Genomic DNA, 26,228 nt, shown 5'->3' with positions numbered 1-26,228 from the left:
AACCTCAATAAGTGGGTTATCATTCCTCTTGGCCGCAGTTGTGCAGTCCTTCTAATGGCCTTTAAACGTGTGGCCCGTCCCTCAGATAGGACGTTAAATGGAGGTCCCGTGTCTGGGGAGAGCCATACCCCAGGCACGTTAAAGAACCCGCCACACGTGCGATGGTGCGGTGTGAGTGGTCCAAAACCTACAGTACCTTGGCCGCACCAGGGGCAATTACTGTCGTATTGAGGTCACCTGAGTAGCGCCGAATGGCAGCTCGCTCCAGACCCTTGCGATTTAGCCCCGCCTATTGTAAGCTCCTCGCAATTCAGCTCCTGGCTGCAAAGAGTGAGTAGTCGGCCCATCCAATAATAATAAATAATAGGAAGTGATAGTATAATATGTACCCGGCTAGCTACGCTGGCTAGTATAGGGAGAAGAATTTGCCAGGGGAGTTTTGCTACCAGAGGAGTTGGCCAGCAAGAACCTAGGACTGACTCCCTTCGACAATTTCCCGAATTTTTTGGCCGAATTCTACAATCTCCGCACCTTTTTAGCAAGGCCTGGCTGAGGCTGGTGATAGTATGACTATGTGGAATAAGATTTTTCACGATGTTATGTGCGCGTGCGGAATAAAATGCATTGTTGATAAGAAATCAACGGAGAAAGCCCCTGCGTTTTTGCCGCATTGTTGATAAGAAATCAACGGAGAAAGCCCCTGCGTTTTTGCCTAGACCATTGTTTCATTTGAACAAAATGTCCAAACGTGTTTTCATTATGCTTCAGGGACCTTAACCTCTGACCTTCACCCTTTTACTATTATCCACAATGCATTTCGCCGCACAGCGTGATCCTCCTTATTTGCCTTGTTTATGACGTCATTTCTTGACGCAGGTGTATAAAGTTAATATCTCCCTTGACTTGGGGCATCCGTGCGGAACTGCTGGATTCGTTTACTGCGGCGCTGTTGCGTTATTTTCGCCGATTTTTTTATAACTTAGATATTGCATAATACGTATAAGTATGACTTAGAAAACAACAAAATACACAAAACGTAAAAGAATTCGTTCTTTATCTCTGAAATTCGTGGAGTAATCTTTCGAACCCCACAGGGCCGCACGGTTGCTCCAAGTGCAGTGAGATACCACGTTAACTAATACTCTTAATACAACCATTCCACAGGATAGTAACGACAGCACATGTGCGCCGGACTGCTATTATTGCGTTTTACAAGGCAAACGTTATTACCGCCCGAGGCATTAGCGCTGGGTGGGCAGTTTTGGAAGTGCCGAATACATCTACGAAGGCCAGAAGAGTCGTTAACAGAGCAATAGGTGTATAGGAGCCACTGTAAAATGCGTAGTGCCTTTCAACCAACTAGAAAACGAGAGACATCAAGGAGTAAACACAAAAGAGTTAGCCCATGAGTTACTGTAAATGCAGACATGTTCGCGGTGGATTAATGTTCGCGGTTTTCGCGGTGACCACTTCACCGCGAACTTAAAACCACCGCGAACATTTTTCTATAATGGTATTAGACTGCAGTCTATGGTGTTACCGCGAAATTAAAACCACCACGAAAAGTATTTTTCCCACTACCGCGAAATTAAATCCCCGCGAACTTAAATGTATTTACAGTATTAGCTTTGCTCGCCACGGATGTACCTAAAAAGCTGGAAGCATTTTTCGTACTTTTACCTGTCAATGTTTTGTAACTTTTAATGTAGAGCGCTTATATATTTTGTCTTCATCTTAAGTAATTAATTATACTATGACAGGTATATCTTAACTCTTCATTTTATATATCAATAGCCATTTGAACAATGAGAAACCATTATAATATTCTATATTAGAACTTGATTAGTATGAGCAATTTTTGTTCAATACAACGTCATGACTGAATCGTCAAAACAGAACCCAAATTCTGGCTGCAGTTGCCTTTTTCTTTGCTGTTATTTTCGTTAAGGAATTCGCGTTCTATCTTTAACGATATGGAACTCGTCTTTCACTAGATATGATTTAATATATGAACCTCCGAGTCTTCTTTCTGCTTTGCATTTTGAGACAGAACGTTGTATTCACATAACTTTTCCACTCAGTCACGTATAAACTTTCTTACAAACCAATGCAAATGACAAAGGTAGATGAACCCCGTGGGGCCCAATGTTCAATATTCAATGTTCATTGACTATGCATTTCTATAAGACTTCACAATTAATTTTTACTTTGATCTTCAGGTCTTTGCCAATTGGGAGCATGGAATGTACTTTTGATAAAAGAGCATGTTAGCTCAAATGTACATCCTTGTCAAAACACATCTCTGAACACATTATTGGAGCACTGGAGCTTAGGCTGTAACATCAGAGCCAAAATGATACCATTTGATGAGGGGGGGGGGCGGTAGGGTATTGTCATTGAACAAAACTAGCGTATTGTCATTGAACCAACAGTGGACTCCATCCCAGAATAACATGGCTAGGCCCAATCTATACACAGTTTTTACCGATATTTGTGGATGTGTCGGGAGGGATCTGGAACGTTGGCGACGGGACACCCGTGGCGCTTGCAGTCATAAACATTTTGAGCCCACGTTGTATGCTAATAAGCCTTCCCGAAGTCGGGACACATCTACACGCGCGCGGAAGATGTCGGGGACCTCTGCTAAGCTATCGGGGACCCCTGCTAAGGAATCGTACGAATGGTCCGGACCTTTCGGGAGAAATGTTTCCCGATATCTTTATGGCGATATTGCAGGTCCATCTAGACGATGAAAAAAAGCTGTCGGCGAGAGGTTGTTGGCTCGCCGATATCGGGAAAAACCGTGTCTAGATCGTGCCTTGAAGTCTTATATGTAGTACCTAGAGAGTGTGTACTTTCTAAATTTATATACTGATTCAGATCCCTTCTCTTATAGCTGATCTCCAAAGTCAATTTATATCACATTTTAGTCAATCTTCACTTGATAACAAGGCCCGAATCAAAGACTAGTTCAATGTTACAAGAATAGGACTGTAAGAACATCTCGTTTAAGTAAATCAATGCTTGAGACAAGCTCGAATAACTACCACAAAAGCAGAGGCAATCGTTAGAAATGTTGTTCTTGGACCTTGCCCACTTTATCGTTTCACCTGTCAAAAACACTTAAAGTAGAGGATGCTTTTAAAATAACAATGGAAAATGGGAATCTTATAATATTTTTTTTCAAATTTAACTTAAGGCTGTACCTCACTCTAATCGGGGAACCGGTGCGGCACTGCGGGGTTCGTTCACTGCGGCACTGTTGTGTTATATATTTTCGCCGATTTCTTTACAATATAGATATTGCGCAATACGTAAAAGTATGACTTAGAAGGCAACAAAATACACAAAACGAAGAAAGAAATTCGTCCTTTATCTCTGCAATTCGTTGCGTAATCTTTCGAACCCCGCAGTTTCGCACAGGTGCTCCAAGTGCAGTGAGATATCACCTTAATTTGAAAAAAAATTCCCATTTTCCATTGCTATTTCAAAAAAACATCCTCTATTTAAAGTGTTTTTTGACAGGTGAAACAAAAAGTGGGGTAGGGAAGGTTATATATACACGCTGACGTTATCGGCCACTAGTCATGGTTTTTCTCAACGCTCGTCACGAGCATAACCGTTATACGTCAATTTCACAACCATCGCAGTGAGTGGGTGGAAAATTGGTATGCGATTCTGTAGGTTTCAAAATATCGGCTCTATCTGGTTGGCACCGGTTCATTTCGGTTTCAGTTACACAAAACACATCACTATGCACATACTTTTGCATTGTGTCCATCTAATGTTTTCGCTTATTTTGGGGAACAATTTGATTAAAAGCATTGTGCTTTTGGGAAATCGAAAAGGTAGAAGATGAAGTTGGCGAAAACAGTGTGCAATGGGACTGAGAATAGTTATAAATGATCTACGAGAAATAGCTGTATCGTTGATGGGCAACTTAGAATGGTTTCCGAGAATTAGTTATACAGTTGAGGGGATTATCATTATAATAGTTAGAAATGGTTTCTGGGACTACGTTATGCCGTTAAGAAACTAGTTAAGTTAGTTATAGTTAGTTAGCTGTAAGGATGATATCAATTAGGATTTGACCATGGTCAATATTAATTAAAGGAGACCATACAACTAGTTTGATGGGGTTACTGTTCATCTAAGGGACTAGTTAGGAATTGTTTTATGGAATAAGTTATACTGATAAGTGATTAGAGGAATGTTTTCCGTGATATAGTTATACCGTAAACCAAGGGAATAGTTAGAAATCGATTCAATAATTATTAATAGAAGTTTATTTGCAAGTTCGTGCCCGAGGGCTAATTGCAAGTACATGGTATACAGACAGTGACAATGGACAGTCATAAACAATATTTTAATCCAATACTAGTGTTGGCTATTTCTAAACAGGTTGGGTTTGACTTCTTTTTTGGAAGCAGAGGGAGACGAAAAGCCCCACATTTTCTAAAATTTGTGGGTTCTGCGATTTCATGAGAAAAGTGGGCTTTGTTCGTCTGTCAATGTGGGGAAGTTGGGAAAATATTTTGTGACTTCTCTAAACAGAGTGATTCTTTCGGTTTCGTTGAATGAACATTTGGAAATGAAATGTGTTTCGTTTCCCACTGCTTTAGAGTCCATTCCAAGACACCGTGCGGATGTTTGTTGCCATTGTTCAGAATTGATTTTAAAGTTTTGTAATTATATGTCTAGGACATTTGATAATTCAGAAATATTTTTAAAACTATTTGAACTTTATAGATATTTCCCTGGTCCTGTAAAACTTTGGAAATATTCATGGTGTGGAATTGGATACTTCTAATAGTTTCTGAATAATGATAACAGCATTCTACCATTATTTACCATTTTCTACCATTTTCTACCATTTTTTGTAAATGGTTCAGTGGGCTGGGAAGATAGCAATTCACACATCCTTGCAAAGTATGGTTGGGTGCCATGCAACAATGGCCCACCACAAAGGATCCACCAGTGCCCAGCAGTGAAATCTAAAAATATACAGATGCAACAATAGGACTTACTTTTATGGGGGCAATAAACTAATTTTACCATTTGGCAAAGTTTACAAATATTTGTAAATATTTGTAAATGTGAAATATTCACGCAGAAGTTTCACAATTCTTCTAAATAAAGAAATTTTTGTACAGTTACTTTCAAAATATTTCTAAAATATTCAAAGGAATTAAAAAAGATAAGTATTTTCTTAGTCAATTTTTTTGAAAAGAATTTAATTATTGTGGCTCAGATATTCTTTTATTCAAAATAATTCAGACTAATTACAAATATCACCTAAAAACCCGCATGGTGACTTGGAATGGACTCTAGATGTACAATATTTACAAATTCTTTCACACACTGGTAATCTCTTATATCTCCCTCTTAATACAGTTAAGTGACTAGCCAGAACTCTGGTTTCCGGAAACTAGTTATACAGTAAAGGGAGTAGTTTGCAGGAACTATTCCGTCACAGCTTTGGTTCATGGTTGAGAGTGGGTGGTGGATACAAAACTATATTTACCACCTAGTATCACCACTGAAGCTGTGCATGTATTGCCATGCATCATCTTAATGTACCGCCTACGCTCTGTGTTCTTATATAAAAGGTAGTATTTTCCGTGACGTACTACACATTGTGGTGTTAGAGTCTTTTTCCCTGAGGATCAACATAACAAAAGATACGCCAAAAAGGAATCACTCAGGCAACTGGATATGATCGTTTTGTGCACGTCGTGTTTTTCTAAATCATATCCAGCTGCTTGGGTAACTGCTTTTTGGCGTATCTTATTACCTGGATGTCTACCTTTCTTTACAACTACTATGCGGATAGGAATATTGTAAAATGTGTCAGTCTTTTGTAAAAACAACATTAAAGTGAAGACTGTGACGTAAGCGTTGAATTTTATCTTTACTTAAAGCCTTGCGTTGCTTGAGTTTACATTTACAAATAAACCATTTCTATCTATTCTCTCTTCGTTTTTCTTTCTTTCTCTCATTCTTTCTCTCCCTCTCTTTCTCCTTCTCTCTATGTCTCTATATGGTGTCACCCATTACGTTTCGTCCTGATGAATTTGCTCTTATTTTTTTATATGCTGACAGCACAACTTCTTGATATAATTTTGATTATGTATGATTCAAACCTTTAAAGTTATGTTTTCTTCTCCCGTAAAATGGTTAGTTTTTAATCGTTGTATTCATGCAAATAAACACATTAATCACTTATAACAATCGATAAAGTTGATTTATTTCATTTCTGCACATCTAATTTTTGTGTGCACGTCTGAGTATAGAGAGGGTTTCATACATTATATAACATTTTTGCTAATAACTGTACTCGTAATATCGTTGTCATGCTGGTTGATCAGTAGCTATATATCTCAATGTTATAAATGCTATAAACAGGTTTTATTCTTTTACTAGCTTTTGTTCGGATATTCAAATGGCGCCATCCATAAATTCTAGTGCTGATAATTGTGCTTATAACATTGGTTCTTATGATACGAGTACTTAGTCTAAGTCCTTCAAGGGTTCCAATAACGTTGAGCAATGGTAAACAGCCTTTTGATACCGTAGCGGCTGTGGGTTGTTATCCACTGTGTCTACAGTGCACGGTTTTGGAATGCAGAGTCCAACCCTCTCCTTCCACAACCTTTTCCCTTCCCACCGAATTCAGGTAACGATAGTTCACCTTTATTCGTGGGGTAACCATTATTCGTTGTATTCAACACAAGGTTATTTAGAGGTTTAGGATATCAAGACGACGGACGATGGTCTCAGACTGCATTATATTGAAAAAGTGCAATTTTAAACCACCGCCCATCAACGTGATATTCCCAATCATCCTGTTTTTAGGTACAACGGATATAGGTGCCCCCTCGAATAAAGGTGAAGTAGCGTTACCAATTTTTACACCTGGATTGAGTTAAGAAGGTTTCAAGGATACAACATATACGACTGGATTTAACTGGATTTAACTGGATACAACTACCTAGAAATGCAAGAAATCGAACCTGTAACCTCTAGTTACCTTTTGACCTCTCATTCTTGTACTCCAACTCTCACATTCTATTCAAGTATACAAACGTATTATGCATAAGTCTAGTTCTAATAGTTATTCTCGTAATATGACCGTAACATCATTCTGGTTAATTGGTAACTATAAATCTTCCAACAGTAACTGAACTTCAATCCGTTTTATCTGTTCACGGATATTAATGCTCTAGCACCTGATCTGAGTCTTCAAATGGTGGAGACTTGCCAAAGTCGTGATATCGTTTTATACCGTATAATCAGAAGACATAAATCTTAGCCCACAGCGCGACACAGGTAGACATTTACCTTTATTAGTAATCTACAAAGATACTTCCTCCCACCCACTCACGGCAATGGGATGCTCATAGTACATTACAAGGAACATCGCGGTTCTTACAGAATGTTGTTAACAGTCTGTCGGGCTAATGCCTAAGATACACTCTTGTCTAGATTTGAAGAGATTTGAAATTATTGCAATGATTGCTCATTGCTCCGTTCGGTGTCTTCCAACAAGACTGTCTTTGAATTTCATGATTCTCGATGATTAGACCAAATGAGCCAAACAATTATTCCTCCGCTGATTTCAATGTTAATTCGAACACTTTGATCAAAGCATGAAATTATTGCAATGATTGCTCATTGCTCCGTTCGGTGTCTTTCAGCAAGATGTTTTTGAATGTCATGATTCTCGATGATAAGATCAAAAACTTCTCAAATATAAAATGAGCCAAACAATTATTCCCCCCGCTGCTTTCAATGTTAATTCGAATACTTTGATCAAAGCATGAAATTATTGCAATGATTGCTCATTGCTTCATTCGATACCAAGGCTTCAGTCTTTGGATGCAGTGGTTCTTGATGTTAAGATCAAAAACTTCTGTCTCAGATATAAAACAAGTCAAACAATATTCCCTACAGCTTTCAAATGTTAATTCGAATGCTTTGATCAAAGAAGAAACCTAGTGCTTCTGAACGGTATCCCCATCCCTGTTTACTCTTGAGTTATGCACATATCCATATTTTGCAAATAATTGAAGTGTTGTCGCGTAACATCATAAATGTTTACGGCATGAAAATTGACGAAGCACGCTTTCAGATCTTGTAAAGTATCTCGAAACCATGTCCATAGAAAATCTGTCAGACCCCCAGCCGTAAAGATGAGTTATTAACGGCGTTACTTCGTGCCGTCAGAGGTCGTTATGACGCTAACGTGGTAATAAATCAGACACATGGAGAGATATTTATGGCACTATCAATCTCCGATAAACGGCGGGAGGCGACTTAGCGAACAATAGAAAATAAAGAGTATAAGGTCCAGATTTTTGTGGTGGTATCTATGATGCCAAAAACGTCAATGTTATAGTGTTATTCTTTTTTTACAAGTGTTTAAGAGACCAACAGATCCATGAATTAGACTTTTGATTTGATTTATACGGCTGTATGGAGAGAAATACAGCCAGGGCTACCCAACTAGCCGGAGGCTATTTTCAAAGGCTAGCCCTACCTAGTAACAATTCAGCATACAATGAGATGTCCTTGTCTCTTCTGGAGTAAATAGAGCTGAGTAAATGAATGAGTGAGTGAGTGAGTGAGTGAGTGAGTGAGTGAGTGAGTGAGTGAGTGAGTGAGTGAGAGAGTGAGTAAGTGAGTGAGTGAGTGAGTGAGTGAGAAAGTGAGTGAGTGAGAGTGAGTGAGTGAGTGAGCGAGTGAGCGAGTGAGCGAGTGAGCGAGTGAGTGAGAGAGTGAAAGAGTGAGTGAGTGAGTGAGAGAGAGAGAGTGAGTGAGTGAGTGAGTGAGAGAGAGTGAGTGAGTGAGTGAGTGAGAGAGAGAGAGTGAGTGAGTGAGTGAGTGAGCGAGTGAGAGTGCGAGAGTGCGAGAGTGAGAGAGTGAGTGAGTGAGTGAGAGAGTGAGAGAGTGAGTGAGTGAGTGAGAGAGAGAGTGAGAGAAAGAGAGAGAGAGAGAGTGAGTGAGTGACTGAGTGAGTGAGAGAGTGAGAGAAAGAGTGAGAGAGTGAGAGAGTGAGAGAGTGAGTGAGTGAGTGAGTGAGTGAGAGTGAGTGAGTGAGTGAGTGAGTGAGTGAGTGAGTGAGTGATAGAGTGATAGAGTGATAGAGTGAGAGTGAGTGAGTGAGTGAGTGTGAGTGAGTGAGTGAGTGAGTGAGTGAGTGAGTGAGTGAGTGAGTGAGTGAGTGAGTGAGTGAGTGAGTGAGTGAGTGAGTGACCTGCAATATCTGTCAGCTCTGGATCGAGGTTAATAGATGCCTCTGCTATCTATCACACCCGACCTTTTACCCTCCACTTCCTAACACTCTTTCTAAAACATGTTGATATAAAGCATGCAGAACTGACTGCGGAAATTTAAACAGACAGACGCGACGAAAACAATATCATAGCACGTAGGTGACGAAGCCTTCAACGATACGAATTTGAATTGGTTCATTTGCGTCCATGAATAATGATATTTATAACTGCAAATGGTGATAAGCAATGTCCGTAAATACATATGTCCATATACAATATATGTAGAAAGAATCAGGGTTATTCCCAACGCCGTTCGTAGATACATGTAAAGTCCTGCATACCAACTCATGGTTGTTTTATCTGGTTTTACATCAATCAAAGTTTTCTCCATACTCTAACAACTATAAAACAAGTCTTTGAACATACAACTCACAATGCGTTACGATCTGGCAGTGTACATAGAACGTTCCTGAAGGGCGAAGTGGATTCCTTTTCAAGGTAATGCAGTGCATGGCCTCCAGCGAGGGCTTTGCTGAGATCACAGAAGAGAGATTTATATAAGACCCCTTTGCACCCAGCATCCAGAACATTAAACAACATTTGCACAGGGATAAGATATCATCTCATGCTGCTCAAAGTTTATGACCTCTTCCTTGTCTTTGCAATATGTACTTTGATCAGTGGAATAACGTACGTTGGTGGATATGCTAGTTGACTTTATGATGTTTTATACATTTCAGTACGCACAAAGTTTACGGCCCTTTGTCTCTTTGGAATAGAGCTTTGATCAGCGAAACGATCTACAGGGAGTAGAGGCCAACTTTCTTTATCAGGTCATCGGGTATCGCATTATTCATGGTACTTTTGATACCGGTATGATCTTAGCTTGAAGGTTTGTTTCAAGACTAGACAGGAAAATCGTCACCTTGTCGCCATGAACGTAAAGTTTAAGCCACCCTTTGCTCAGCTACTTCTCTAAAGTCAGTATAAGATATTTAGCTTGTCTTGCTCCCCCATCACTATCGGATTTACGATTTAAGAAGCTTTGCTTACATCGTATCTAAGAATTACTTTGACTCAAGAAGAGCGATGGCATTGTCCAATTCATGAGGGATTTATGGAGGTGCAACGTACAGTGTTTTGTAGCATATATATCTATAAATCATGATGTACAAGTTCTTATATTCGGTCTTTTTGTTAATGAGTTATAATTTTGTCGTTCCGATCCAATTCTGTTTTGGATTGTTCAGCATATCTTTGTTAATATATCTATGTTTTGCTATTGTGGTAATTACTGTTCGATTAGACTTCTTCTGTACAATCTTTTTTGTCTAACTTTTACTGCCATTTCCCATATCCCCCATCAGCAAAACAAAGGACACCAGTGGGCATAAACGAGCATACATCACTGATACCAGTGACGAAATATGACAGGCCTGAAGCATCCGACCATATCATGAAAGATTCATTCCTTGTGGGAGCAATAAGACAGTCGCTTTACAAAACAAGATCAAAGTGGCATCCCATAATTTAGTCCCTTTGAAAGTTCCTTGATTATGTTTCTGACAACAATATATTACCTTCGTATGGATGGATAAGCTTTCAGTAAACTTTGTTTGCAACGATACCTTTTTTACTATTCATACCCATACTTTAGCTATACGACACAATGCATTTAGTCCATGTTGGGCAAGAATATGCAATAAAGATCATTGTCATTGTCATTAAGCGACATAACGTAAGAAGCCAAGGATGGGTTATTATGAAACATGGTATGCGGTTAGGTCTTGACTTATTTAAAAATTTTGATTTTAGTCTCTCTTGCGGCTTTCGCTGGTACTGAAATAGAACGTCCATTTTCTGTATCTCGTTTTCATTTTTCTAACAGCCAGAATTAAGGACCTCTTTTTGCAAATACATGAGAGACAGAGGTCCCTACTTTCATTGCTTTGGAGTTTTGTGGATTAAAGAAGATTTGTGATAGTCAGATGTTGATGTCTACTGGAACAAAACAATCTATTAACTCTTTTTGTGTTTTAATCGGACTAGCAATTATGCTGGCTTACTCTGGCATAAGCCTTGTTTTAAGCGGTAATGAAAGTTTGTAGATTTATAGGACGTTCCGTTGTTGCTACATCGGCTGCCTGTTGCTATACCTTAAATTTTGTATCTAAGTTAGCCTGATTGAATCGCGCTTATAGCGGCCCGTTCAACATCTCTACAGAGAGGGCCAGTTACAGCCCGGACGGCATTACACATTCTATATCTGAGCACATTCTTACATGTCCAAACTTTCTGCCACTTTGTGATGATCTTATACTAACACAAAACCACTATACATGCTAGAGCTACAGCTCTCGGTAATGGCAATGTGGTGGACAAAGTTAGTGGCTTTACATGCTTTTGATGGACGTCATGATTACAGTAGAAGCCGTTTACATCATACGATAGGGGCAGCAAAAAAACACACTACTTTTCACTACTTCATAAAATTAAAATGATCCTTATTCTTTAACTGCCGGTTTTAGAATGCTCTTTAGAACAGGTGTTCTTACCTGCCAGGTGGGAACACCTGCAGTGCAGGGCGTTGCGTCATCCTTACTCTAACGTTACGCCACCAACGCACGCACACAAAAAAAACACAAAGTGACGTACAATGTAAACACCGCTTGACCACAAACTGTCCCGGCATTCCTTGCGGTAAACTAACTGTGACGTAATAATGTAATCGGTCCATTGCACCCCCCATTTACCAGCATATTTTCTTGTGCAGTTAACCTGATGGTGCAATAAAGCGTAGTTATACAGCTGGACTGCACTATTTTGGGATTTGGGGATTCAGTGCAATAAACAGAAGTGTGCGGTAATTCGTTATGCAATTAACTAGCTTCTGCTGTACTGATTTAAAGTACCATCATGGCGGTTTAAAGGAAAAAGAAAATCCTCACTGTTCTCTTGCTGAGTACAGCGCATCAAGAGAATTATCATTCGCAACTGGAGTTCTAATTATGAAGCAATTAATCTATGCGCGTCTAAGAACAGTGTGCTGATTGCCTTCAGTTGTTCGTCTCCTGGGAGATAATTAGTGTTTTTCTGCGCCTAATGAGTGCATGACATTTAGGATGCTACACGCTGTGGTATATATATAGTACATGTGTACAAACCACTCAAGTTTAGATTAATTAGGCCAGACTGACTCAATTTTACGGATGACATCCTCTGGAGATCCCAAAACTAAAAAATTAAAAAACAGCAAAACAAATCCTGAGTTGGGCCACTGATCAGTGAATTAAAAGAAACTACAAGTCTTTATTTGTAGGAAGCACATATGAGGGTTTAACTTATTTATCGGCTCGGCTGAAGCAATAGATGTATGATATATTGACAAAGGCGAGCAAAGAAGTTCACTATTGATAATTATCATATAGCCAGGCGCCGCGGACCAATCAGAAGGCCCCGTTCCACGTTGGTTATGACGGCGCCGGTGTCGATTCATTCTGACCAATCAGGGGAGCGATACCCACCTGCCTGGCCTGAATCTAAGTGTTACGGCGTCATGCGTCAGCAGAAAGGAATGCTTTGTACAGTGTGCAGTCCATGTTAGAGTTAATCCAAACATTATTACTGTTCACATTCCTTCAAATTTATTGAATATGTACAGCTATAACTTAGGATTGAATAGCAACACACTTGTCCCAGCAGAAGGGAATTTGTCATTATGTCAAGCCTTGGAAGTCTTGAATAAAGGATGTATGTATTATAAAGGAATTTGTTGCTTAAATGGGTCAGTTTGTGTAGGCTATATGATAATAACGTTAATGCCCCGCCTTATCCTCGGTGTATATGGTGAGATAATCCCTGGTCAGGTGCGATAACCACCTCATAAACCACCTCGTTTAAAAACCTCAACCACCTCAAAAATCCGGAAACATATACACACAGATAGATACACACACACACACACACAGAGAAAAACACAAATGCAAAGACACACCCAAAACGATATCTCAGTTCTCCATGGAGATAAAAACCAAACCCATGAAAACAACAGATGGCACGAGCTTAGATCTATGTGATAGATGTATGAATATGTATACAGCACACAAACCCTTTTATCTTTATTGCAAAATCGTGCACGTGGGACATTCCAAGCTTCACCGGACAAACAAGTCTCTACCAGACTCCGGATCGCTGGAAAAATCGTAGAAATGGAACAAATAGAGGAGTAAGCCGGCCAGAGGAATATAACCGGTCATATGGAACAGCACGTGATCCATGGACAAACAGCAATCCTAGATATAAAAGGTAAACTCGATTCTGTTTCGCAAACATAAATCCATTACAACATGTAATTGGATTAAGTCTGGTTCGGTCAGACTACAATTTTATAGTCTTTAGACCGTAAAATGGCGAGAAACAATCGCATTAACTCCTTAACCATGTTAAGATAGTATCTCAGTCTTGATTTACCTTTTGTGTTATGTTTTTCTCACAATGGTAATTCATTACGCTTTAGTGCTGAATGCTTCAGGGTTTCATTTGTATGGTTAATGCCGTGAATCCGCTGTGAATACCTTTCGAGTCTTTTTGTCTGGCAGAAGTGAATGGAAAGAAAAGCTGTCTAAGCGCCGTCTGGCGTGGGAATCTCAAGGACTGGGGCAGAATACAATAATCAAACCACGAACTTTGTTCTGGCAGAATTTACCTAGAAAAACTACTAGCATCTTCAAACTACAATTTCCAACCCAAAGAATCGAACTTACTATAGGGGTCGACTGGAAAAAAGTCTTTGTCATCAATAATTTCGTTACTTCTATATGACGCCATATTATGCAGATTGCAAACATTTTACTCGGTGAACATTGAATTAAATGTAGCAGATAGTTTGTGGCGTCCTCCGTCTGTATTCTAGACAGTTGTGTCGTGACAAAACGACCAACGCCTCCCAAATCTACAGCATCCCTGTGTCACGTGACCTGTGGGACCCTTGACCCCTAGGTCACTTGACTATCATCAGAGCTGAAGAAAGATGGCGCATGCCTTCTGAAAAGCTTCTCACAGCACGCATATTCATCGTGCGTTTACAGATTTAAAACGTTGAGCTGTATATCTTCATGTTTCTGGAATCTTTGAGTTTTGATTAATTGTTCTTTTCCTGCTATTTGGAATATTACAACTTATACAGGAGCACAGCAAATAAATTTTATGGATGACATCCTCTGCAGACGGCATAAATGATGAGGTAGGGTGAATAAAACAAGATGGGTAAAAAAAACAGATACCAGAATCATTGCAATAAGAATTGAAGTGTGGAAGACCATGTTGGCAACTACACTCATGACTTCCATATTGGGTTCAGCCTTACAACTATCTAGCAAAATTCACTACTGCAACTACAGTCAAGGCTGCCTCTCTAGTGTCTATTCTACTTACAATTATTATATTTCAACACAACTTATTTACCCTTATTGGTCTACCTGACAATCCCTGAAGAAGAAATTTTTTTTTCTTTTCCGAAAACAGCCGAATATTAATGAGCGCGCGGATGTTATCCATTGAATTTACATGTTGGTGTCCTGAGACATATCACTCAAAAATATTCTTCATATTCTGTCGGTTCACCGGTTATTCCGGCGGGGTATCTCTATAATTTCATATCCCCTTGCTTCTCTTCCATAGCCAAAAATCAGTCGATCGAGTTATTGCTGCTCTACAGCCTAATATTGCCGGAATGCAGAATTTATCACGCAGCTGAAATTGCTCGTGTATTGCACCATACCTTATAACAGATGGTAGATTATATAAACATTATGTATCATAGGGGTTTATTGCGTTTTTCTGCACGCTGGGATGAGTCCAATAAAGCATGTTGTTATCATTTAAGTCCTACCTAAATGTCACTCTGAAACAAAAATAGAAGCAATTTAATTTCAAACTGAGGTAACTGTTGCTCAAGCAAGTGGAATTCAGACGTTTCGGTTAGCATCATTTTACGTTATTTCATTAATAACTTGTCATAACTGATTAAACAAAGTGGATGATACTTATGTGTAACGGGTGTCTTGCGTATATTATTACTGGATACGTAATGTATAAAATAATCATAATTTTTGTATTTTAGTTATTTTTTACTGGAATATGAATATTTTTTTAGATATCACTTTTATATTTCTACGTTAATTCCTGACATGTGTCTTTACTGTTATATATTGCCGTCAGTCTGACCACAATGCCTACTGCAAATCTGACGTTAAAGGTTTTCAATGTATGGTTTTAGCTTCTTGCTAAAGACATTTCAAAATTATGAAATTTCACATTTCAAAACCATTTATACATGGACATTCATCACTTTTGCAGCATTCATTAGTTCATGTGTTCACGAGCAGCGTAAAAATAACCCTCAGCATAGTTCCCTCATTTTTTTTGATACCAATAAATATATGCTTGTTTGATGTACCCCCTTGTCATACCCCCCTCCCTTTCGTCCTTTTGTTTGAAAAGCTTTATTCGTCGTGGTTCAATTTTACCCTATCATATACTGTAAATGCAGAAATGTTCGAGGTGGATTAATGTTCGCGGTTTTCGCGGCGACCACTTCACCGCGAATTTAAAACCACCGCGAACATTTTTCTACTATTAGACTGCAGTCTATGGTGTTACCGCGAAATTAAAACCACCGTGAAAAGTCATTTACCCGCTACCGCGAAATTAACTTCCCGCGAACTTAAATGCATTTACAGTATGTGCTAAGTGATTACGAGTACGTATTGTTTCATACATTACCATACTATAAAAAGCTTGATGGATATGGAGATTTATCTCATCATCTATCATATTCATCAGAGGTGATTTTTCATCATGCATTACCACGATATTGCGGCACGAATACTACACACATCTGCATATACCTATCATGAAACGTAGCGGAGATATGAAGATAAATTGTTTTTATCAGGTTGTGCCATTTCATCCAAGTTGACTGGATTAGCACAAATTGAAACTGCCTATCGCTTGACTCGGGTTCTGGCTTACACGGCTTTTCCGAAGATTGGATGACCCAGTTTCGGCTAGATTTGATATTAGGACGGGAAGTTTGTAATCCCCAAATTATAAACCGCTGTTATACATGTACCGTGGCCACAGGATTGATATCTAAATGTAGTTAGTAAAGGATCCAAACGCTAATAGAGTTTCGCATCATGATGGTGAGTTCCATAACATCAAACACATGTTGATCAAAGTTACAGACATATTTCTAGCTAAAGGACCTGGTTCTATGACTTACGACTAGAAATTGAATAATTTGCATTCATCGGACCGACACAGAGGTGTCGTACGACAGAACACGAACTTAAGGAAATTCTGGGTACAGTCGTATACTTATTAACAAGATGGACACGACAGCAATGTCAGGGAATGCTTAGGACAGTCACAAACGTGTCGTACGACGGGTTTACGACAGTGACATTGTTGAGACGTTGGAAAAATGTTGTAAGACGGACCTACGATGGAAATGTGAGGGATTCTTTTCACAGCCATGTCGTACGATTACCTTAAAACAAAAACAATTTGAAGGCATTCTTGTGTTTTAAATGCGTCGTAGGAAACACAGCTCTCTTTTGACAGTAATAAATTATCAAAGCTCATTGCTGAGCGTCGATTTTATAAAATTCGATGGGTTAAAGAATGGGCTAAACGGGTCGATGAACACGCTTCAGCTATTTCTCTGTGACGGCGTAGCCACGGTTTAAGATTGGAAAGAAATAAACTTAAGCTCATCTCACTGTCGTAGAGGGATTGTATAGCATTCTCGTTATTAAAGATTCAACTCAACTCCCGCCGGAGAGTCGTTTGGAAAACTCATCCACTTCCCCAGGGGTTTAGGGAGTCCAGCGCACAGTCATCAGCGAGTCCTTGGGTTCGGCAATAAGCTCCTTTCAGCGGGCACAATTACTGGAGTCCGCTACAAGTTGCTGTACGGAATAACAAGAGCTTGTTCAGCATTCGGTTCGTGTCATGTGCAACAGGAGATTGTAGAATGATGCTTATGGGAGAGGATTGAGTTCGAGAAATATTCAGAGCAAGTTTTCTTCGATGATAACTTATTGTCCGTGCATTAATTGTTTTACATTAAGTTGTTTCCTCCGTATACTTTGTGCCTGTTTGCGTCCGCCTATTGGCTCTAAATACCACGTGTCTACAATTCATCAAAATCTATTGATAGCACTTATTGTTAACTCTTTCATCACCAGTAACACTATCAACATACATTTATTCTTACATACATGAATTCTCTCAAGTTAGTTATCAATTGTTTTCTTTCAAAATCGTGAATCATTCATGCCAAAAATAAATCTACATTAGGAATGCTTTGAACGTAAATAGCCATGTGAACCACAACACCCACATGAAAGCCAAAGTTAACATTTCACACGCGGGCACATATTTACAACAAATATTGTTATTGAATGTTATTATTGTTATTGGGTGGGCCGACTACTCATTCTTTGCAGTCAGGGCCTGAATTCCGAGGAGCTTACAATAGGCTGGGCTAAATCGCAAGTGTCTGGAGCGAGCTGCCATTCGGCGCCACTCAGGTGACCTCAATACGACAGTAATAGCCCCAGGTACGGCCAAGGTTCTGTAGGTTTTGGACCACTCACACCGCACCATCGCACGTGTGGCGGGTTCTTTAACGTGCCTGGGGTATGGCTCTCCCCAGACACGGGACCTCCATTTAACGTCCTATCCGAGGGACGGAAAAGGACAGAATGTGGCACAATTTAATAAATTACACATCCAATCCTTCCCTTGCTTGCTATTGTTATATATTCGTAACGCCATAGAGCAAGGACGTTATATACGTCCTTGCACAGAGGAACCAAAAAGGCCTGCTCAATTCAAAAGACCCATCAGGACGCTCAATCACTTCTAATGTAATCAAGAACATCCTTTCCAGGAGAAATCGAATGTTCACTGACCCTAACCTTGAACGCGTTCCGAAGTCTTCTCAATAAACTGTAGACATCACAATGACCTGTAATCCTCGCAGAGGGGCACGAGTGTTGGTCCGCATATAAATCTGGGCGTTGGATCGATTGCACAAAGGATGACTCCTTTGATGCTCAGGTCATGTCTTATCTCATATAAACATTCAAGGATCGGTCGACGCCAACTGTGATTCTTTCACGGAGACCCAAAACGTGATGTCCATATCGTGACCATAGTTGAGGCCACAGTCTCAATACAACACCGGTCTTTGTCTCTCTCTGTCTCTCTCTGTCTCTCTCTCTCTCTCTCTCTCTCCCTCTCTCTCTGTCTCTCTCTGTTTCTCTGTCTCTCTCTCTCTGCCTATCTCTGTCTCTCTCTCTTTCTCTCTCTGTCCCCCTCTCTCTCTCTCTCGCTCATTCGCTTTCTTTATCTCTCAGTGTGTATGTCTCTCTCTCTCTGCCTCCCTCACTCTGTGTGTGTGTATGTCTCCCTCTCTCTCGCTCATTCGCTCTTTCTCTGTCTCTCCGTGTGTGTGTCTCTCTCTCTCTCTGCCTCTCTCTCTCTCTCTCTCTCTCTCTCTCTCTCTATCTATCTATCTATCTATCTATCTATGTCCCTCCCCCCTCTGCGTGTGTATCCCTGTTTCTCTCTTTGATTGTGCTTGGTGGTGCTATCTGCAACCTCACAGAAAAATTCAATTATTGAATATTCAATGATTCTTCGTAGAAACATGATTTCAATAGCCATACTTGAGGTCACAGCCTAAAAACAACACCACTCCCTCTCTCTATGACCAAATGATTATATTTGTCCGTGTGCTAACTTCTTACCTACCTATTCCCTAACTGACGCATCTTACAGATTTATGGACAACTTTAGCTTAAGCTTTAGTCCCTAACTGTATGCAATCTAATAATGACGTTCAGGTATTCATAGATTTCATTTGTAATTTTGAAGGACCAGAAACGTGTTATCCACAGTCAAGGCCGTATCAATATAGAGCCACTCTGTATGATGCTGTAAACCCCCTTTAAAGGGTAGGCCTAGTGAAAGATGAGGCGAAGTTATTGCCTTGTAGAAATCTGTCAAGCGGGGATTGGTTAATATTTCACGGCCGACTGGCAGCATCTGTGCTGCCTCGGTTTTACGAAAGTGACGGATTCATCCTATGAGCGAATGAAATTATGCTCGGTGCTTCACTCTATATCACGGAAATGATGAAATATACGCCCCATTGAAATTTGGGGGACGATTTGTGAGCGCATATGTTGCAAGACGTTAGAGGACGGTGTGCAATGTATCACCCTTTTCTGAGGGTGAATTTTCTAGTTCATTTTGTCAGCGCTTAACCCTCAAACCACCGTAGCTTTTTTGTGACGTAGATTACCGTATGGGGTCAAAACTGACCCCAAAACGTTTTGTACAAATACAGTTTTTGTGTGAATCTTTTTGTGATTTGTATATATGTATAGTTTCATTAATCTACGTGGGATAATTTGACATGATTAGGTGAGAATATGTCTAGCTTATTATCATAATTTATGCAAAAGATGATGAGGACCACATTTTGCACCAACGCTATACAGACCGGGAATGAGGTTTTTGATGCCTGTACCGACTTCAATGCCGTATAGCGCCTGAATGGCTTATGCTAGGGCCACCAAACTTGGTAACTTTTTAAAAAATGTTGATAGCAAACATGTTCAGTGAACAAAGTATGTTCATCATTTTTCATGTTGCCATGGCAACGGAATTTTGACATACATATTTATTACGAAATTTTCTAATTTTGTATTAAACATTTAAGTTTTAAGGTTTTCTTGGCAAATAACAGTTATTTATCACATCTTATGAAATTAAACGTAAATTTCATGACTCAATATTCATAATTTATGCTAATTTGATGTCATTAGTCAAAATCCAAGATGGCGGCCGATATTACCTAGATGACGTCATAATGTCGTCATATAACATGACAATGGCATAAAAGTTAATACAATAATTTTGGCTTACATGTACATCATTCTCTGAAAATTTGGTGATCCTACAATAAGTAGTTTAGGTGTGGGTCGCAAAAGTTTGTTTAAAAAAATGCTGGGGTCAGTTTTGACCCCACTGGACCATGCATAAACTTTCTAAGATAACTTAATCAACAATAAGCCAATCTCGGTAAAAACTTAAGATAAGTTATAGGACATATATACAAACAAACTCCTGGAAGGAAATTTGTTTTCGACCAGAAATAACATAATGGCACACATTGATATACGCCTGGGGTCAGTTTTGACCCCATACGGTGGTTTGAGGGTTATAAATAGATTTGGTCATAATACAACATGATACACCAACTGCTACTAAATAAAAAGCCAAAGTACAACATAATTTTGAGATCCGTTACCACGAACGTTATGGAAATCTGTCAACTTCAAAATTACACAGCTGATCATATGAGAGTCATTTGTACAAAGTGACCAGGTCAAAGACAGCTAGGTAGGGTGAAGTGTAAAAGAACATGCCTTGCTAAATATCGCAATAACAATTGTATAACGTTCGGTGTATGGCAACTTCTACAGCAGTAACTTCTAAACATCGACCTTATGATGTGATAACATTACATACACTTGAACAGTCTTTGATAGAATTCCAATTATTACAGCTCGGCTCTTACCTATGCATTTTCAACATTTGCAATGCAAGGATTATAACATGTTTATTTTTGGTCGAATTTGGCCCTTTATCCATTGTGATATAGATAATATTTTCGTAATATCAAATCACTTGACGCAACCCATCACTGACGTTTATTCTATCTATTTTTGGGTAACAAGCATCCCAATCACTAACGTTTAACAATCACTTTTTTTTTACTGTGATATGTCAGGTCAGCTACTGGTCTACTTGTCCAGACCTCAGTAACAAGTATAACTGTTACTGACGTTTGTCTATCTTTTTTGCCATATTCCAGGTTAGCTACTGGTCCACTAGTCCAGACCTCAGTAACAAGTATTACTATCACTGACATTTGCCTATCTTTTTGGCCATGTTTCAGGTCAGCTACTGGTCCACTAGTCCAGACCTCAGTAACAAAGACCGGTTTGACTACTTCTTTCGCACGGTTGCCTCTGATGTTTACCAAGCCAGAGCCATGGTGGAGATTCTCAAAGCCTTCAACTGGACCTACATATCGGCTGTTTACGAGGACTCTAACTATGGCATCAAGGGCATCTCGGCTGTCGAGGATCTGGCAAGGGCTTCTGGGATATGTATCGCAGTCTCGCTCATGGTCTCGCGAGAGGCTGGAGATACGCGAGAGGAGGAGTTCAACAAGATACTGCAGGAACTTCTGGATAAACCGAAGGCAAAAGGTGGGTTAGGCTCTGTCAATCATATGTCGAAAAGGGTGTTAGCGAGAAACCCGGTTTTCATCTAGAGTTAATCAAATTTGTTCCGTCCAGTTTTGGATGGGAAGTTGGATTTAGATAGTGTATTAGACAGTATAGAAAACTTAGATATTTGTTGAATGACAGTAAACGATTATATCGCCAATATCTACAATGAAGTTGTAGAGATGTGACGTATAACACATTATGATTATAGTGGTTATGTTCGGATATGCGACTAGAATCTGTGACATCTAGTGTTTTTCAAATGTACAATATGAGGTATGTTCCGATTTGACTACTAAAAATTCCCATTTGAAAAATTTAACAAAAAGTCATATGGGATGGTCTAGAGGAATGACAATAAGGGTTGGACAATTCTTTGGAAAATCAGTTTTGGAAAACATAGAAAAACATAGGCGTAATACCTTACATTCGGTGCTCATAGAAGATTATTCTTTCTTGTACATCAACAGCCGTCATTGTCTATCTTGTGGAGAGAGATGCCAAGAGCTTCTTTGCGGCTGTCAGCCGCTTCACGCTTTCAGGAAAGTTCATCTGGATCGGCAGCGACGGTTGGGGAGGTCGGCAGATCCTCGTTGCAAAGCAAGAGTGGGCGGTAGAGGGCGCTATAACCGTCCAGCCGAGAGCTCGGGTCATCTCAAAATTCGACGAATACTTCACCAGTCTAAAACCTGACACAAACGTGCGGAATCCTTGGTTCAAAGAGGCGTGGGAATCCCATTTCGAATGCAGAATACCCGGAACTGCTGACACGCCGTTCAACGACTTCGAGACGACGTGCTCAGACGACATGGTGCTGGATGAAACATCCGGGTACCAACAGAACTCTCTGCTCCAATTGGTCGCTGAGAGCGCCCTGGCGTTTGCGCATGCGCTGAAGGACATGCATGCTGACTACTGCGGAGACGAGCCCGGACTGTGCAGCAACATGACGACTATATCGGGAGAGAGTCTCAAGGACTACCTGCTCAACGTCTCCTTCGAAGGTAAAATTTTCTTTTGTATGTAAGGGATCGTCGTAGCCAACTGAAAGATTTTCAAAAAGCAATTCAACCAGGAACCGTACATACTGTTCAATTATTAGTGATCGTTTTAAGGAAATCTTTTCATTGTGCAATTCAAAAATTTTGGTGCCACAATCCTTCGCTGTATCATTTAAAAGACAAACTAGAATTTTGCACAATATTATAACACTACTGTCTCCCATACGTACGTCATCCTCGTGTCACTGGACCTGTGTGACATTTGACTCCCAGGTCATGTGAGTACCCTACATACAGAGCTGAAGAACGATGGTGGATCACTTCTTAAATCTTCCCATCGCAGCTTCAAGTTATCATGTGTATAAGAATTTGATTTTCAATATTATCAATCACTTTTCTTCTCAAACTTTCCCCCTGAAGGTCATGACCGTCAGGAGTTCCACTTTCAGCCTAACGGTGACGGCCCTCCTCGCTACACCATCATGAACTTCCAGCGAGACAAAAACGACAGGTACTCCTGGAAACGTGTCGGCTACCTCGACGAGGAGATATTCAGGCTTCAGATGAAGGAAATCCATTTCGGACGGGAGTCGGTTGGTTACCAAGGTTACCCTGTCTCCATGTGCAGCGCGCCATGCCCCCCTGGACACGAGAAGAAGATCTCAGCACGTGACAGCTGTTGCTGGTCGTGTAACCCCTGCTCAGAGTTCCAATATCTATCTAAAGAAGACTTCTGCACCGAATGCCCACTTGGTCAAAAGCCGGACAAGGGAAAGACGACCTGTGTGTCCATACCAGAAGACTATCTCACCTACGGCAGCGCGTACGCCATTGCCATCATAACGTTCGCCATTTTCGGTATCATCTGCACCCTCCTGGTAGCCGCCATTTTTATGAAGTACGGAGAGACTCCTGTAGTGAAGGCTTCTGGAAGAGAACTTTGTTACGTGTTGCTGGTTGGGATATTCTGCTCTCACGCCATCACGTTTGTCCTGGTGGCCAAACCGACCACGCTGACCTGCGGGATGACCAAGGTGTCCGTCGGAGTGTGCTACGCCCTGTGTTACGCCGCCTTGCTGACTAAGACCAACAGAATATACCGCATCTTCCACAACAAAGGAAAGAAGAAGCAGAAATACATCAGCCCGAACTCTCAGCTCTTCATCACCTTCATGTTTGTGCTTATAGAGGTTGTTGTGGTTGTAGCGTGGCTGATCGTTAGTCCGCCGGGCACCACGCACTTCTACCCCAGCCGGGAGCAAAACCAACTCGTCTGCACGGGCGCGAACGACGCCTCCTACACCATAGGTCTCGCCTATCCCTTCTTACTCATGATCCTCTGCACCGTGTACGCCATCAAGACCAGGAACGTTCCGGGCGGATTCAACGAAGCCAAGCTGATCGGATTCACCATGTACACGACGTGCGTGATTTGGCTGGCCTTCGTGCCGATTTACTTCGTCAGCGCCAGTAATGTAGCCATCCGCGTGACGGCCCTGAGCGTGTCCATCGGTCTGAGCGGTACGGTGACCCTGGTGTGTCTGTTCGCGCCCAGAGTCTACATCATCCTCTTCCACCCGGAGGAAAACACCAGACACGGCGTCATGAGAAACACCTTCAGATCCAAAATAGAGAACGGAGGTTAGTACTCCTCGTCTCAGGTCTTAGCCTAAATGTTTCCACCAGTCGGTGAGCTGTTAGTCTTATAATCGGCATGAAAGTCATTTGCATTTGTAGATGATATAAAAGCACAAAGCACAAGAAATACGACTCGAAATATTGCCGTTCTCTGTTTCTTTAGCAACTGAGAACCCGATTGTTTCTGATACGTCACCTTTTAGGAAACACGCAAAAGGTGAAAGATCAATGTGATTGGAAGTCGGTACCGTTAGTGTTGTGTCGTTTTTGAATTGTTTTACAACGTTTTTTTCACTTAGTTATTCCGGTGGCTAATTACGGTCGTAGGCCCAGAGCTTCTACTTTAATTAGTTACTTCCTGCTTCCTGCTAACCGTTTAAGGTTTTTCAAACACGTGCCTCTACCATAGCTTTGGTAGTCTTTTGCAGGTTCAGAGCTGTCAGAAATACCTGTGTGAAACTGAACTGAAATCCATTATAGAAGAAGAAGAACCTTATTGCGCAACGATCGTACACGGTACAGTGTATGGCAAAAAAAGAAGAAGAAACAAACTTATCATCCTAAAATACTAAAACAAGTATCAAACTTAGTACATATGCAGATTATGAATATAGAATGAAATTGGCATCCTAATTTTTAGAACAATAAGAGCTAGCCTAAATCATTGATATTGTATTACAATCGAGTGGGTCTAATTATGATATATGACAAACGATGTTGTTTGTTGTCCGGTTTCCGCAGCATTTTCCGTGGCCGCGGACCCCCCGTCCACGTACCAGCCCTGCGGGACCAAACCGTCCGCTACCATCAGCGAGAACATCGACATCCAGGTCGACATCATCAACAAAAATAACCAACAGCTGAAACTCCCTGATGCCAGCCCGGCCGCAGAAACACGAGCCTGACGACATCCCAGGTTTGTCGTCAAGGCATCCGCTCCTGAGGCATCGCCAAGAATTCTCATCTCACTCGGCCATTAAAAGGACAATAAAATTTTTCGTTGTGAGGTTATCATCTCTAGATGGACTGAACTATGACGATTGTACGCTTTTTCCAAAACTAAAAAAAGAATTGAAAGAGTTGGTAGGATTGTTTCATTGTTCGTGCCCTAGACTACCCAAATAATACCATGGTTTACGACGAAAAGTTTAGATTTGTAACATTCGATCATTTGTAGTTTACCATTCCAGGAAAAAGGTTAAGATGGAATTTTCAGAGTTAATGCTATTTGACAGTAAACGTCTTGAAAAGGGATGAAATCATATCATTCTATAGAATGCGTATACCTTGTGCCATCAGACAAAAGATACAATTCTTTGACAAATTATTTCAATAGAATAGTCATATTAATCGTAAAATACGATGAACAATTTTCGAGATCAAATCAATGCTCTCAATCAAAAAGAAATCAAGACACTTTTTTTCTTGATCGAGATAAGTCGTAACGCTCGTTCACCTTTATCCGTTGGGTGACCTTTATCCATTGTCTTTAAAAACAGCACATTTAGGTGTATTAAATCTGCTGACAGTCGTTTTAGATTTGCAAATTTTCAAAATGTTCCGATTTGAAACCACCGTCCGTCGACTTGATATCCCTAAATACGTTTTTGTCTTAGAGACAACGAATATAGGTTACCCCCGGATAAAGGTGAACCAGCTTTACATCGACATGTTGGCAGCTGCAACTGATGTAGATTTTGTAGGCTTTAGACATAGAGATGATAGAGCCATCTTGAAGTCCAAGAAAATGTTACCAGTACGTTTGACGTTGGTAATAGTGTTGTGATTCCACCATTCATATGTAATGATTACCTTGTATGTTCTAGTCTTAGACTGTTAGCCTGATTCTACAGGGATGTGTAAGTATCAAATACGAATTGTAAGGATTTCATATGAATTGTACTTATAGTTTGGGTACATCAACAAAGACGAATTGG

The 26,228-nt window shown here is 40.3% G+C and overlaps 1 protein-coding gene across 1 annotated transcript in view; it reads left to right on the top strand.

Annotated features, from left to right (window-relative positions):
* The window catches only part of LOC118431156 (metabotropic glutamate receptor 3-like), a 38,893-nt gene extending 13,503 nt beyond the window's left edge, over positions 1–25,390 (top strand). The window contains exons 2-5 of the mRNA XM_035842273.1: positions 21,316–21,631; positions 22,123–22,656; positions 23,074–24,294; positions 25,033–25,390. Coding sequence (XP_035698166.1) covers positions 21,316–21,631; positions 22,123–22,656; positions 23,074–24,294; positions 25,033–25,196 — 2,235 coding nt within the window. The 3' untranslated portion in view covers positions 25,197–25,390. The remainder of the gene's footprint in view (positions 1–21,315; positions 21,632–22,122; positions 22,657–23,073; positions 24,295–25,032) is intronic.
* The last annotated feature ends 838 nt before the right edge of the window (positions 25,391–26,228 follow it).

The sequence above is a fragment of the Branchiostoma floridae genome, chromosome 14 (assembly GCF_000003815.2).
Source record: "Branchiostoma floridae strain S238N-H82 chromosome 14, Bfl_VNyyK, whole genome shotgun sequence".
Lineage (NCBI taxonomy): Eukaryota > Metazoa > Chordata > Leptocardii > Amphioxiformes > Branchiostomatidae > Branchiostoma > Branchiostoma floridae.
This window is presented reverse-complemented; position numbering and strand designations above follow the sequence as displayed.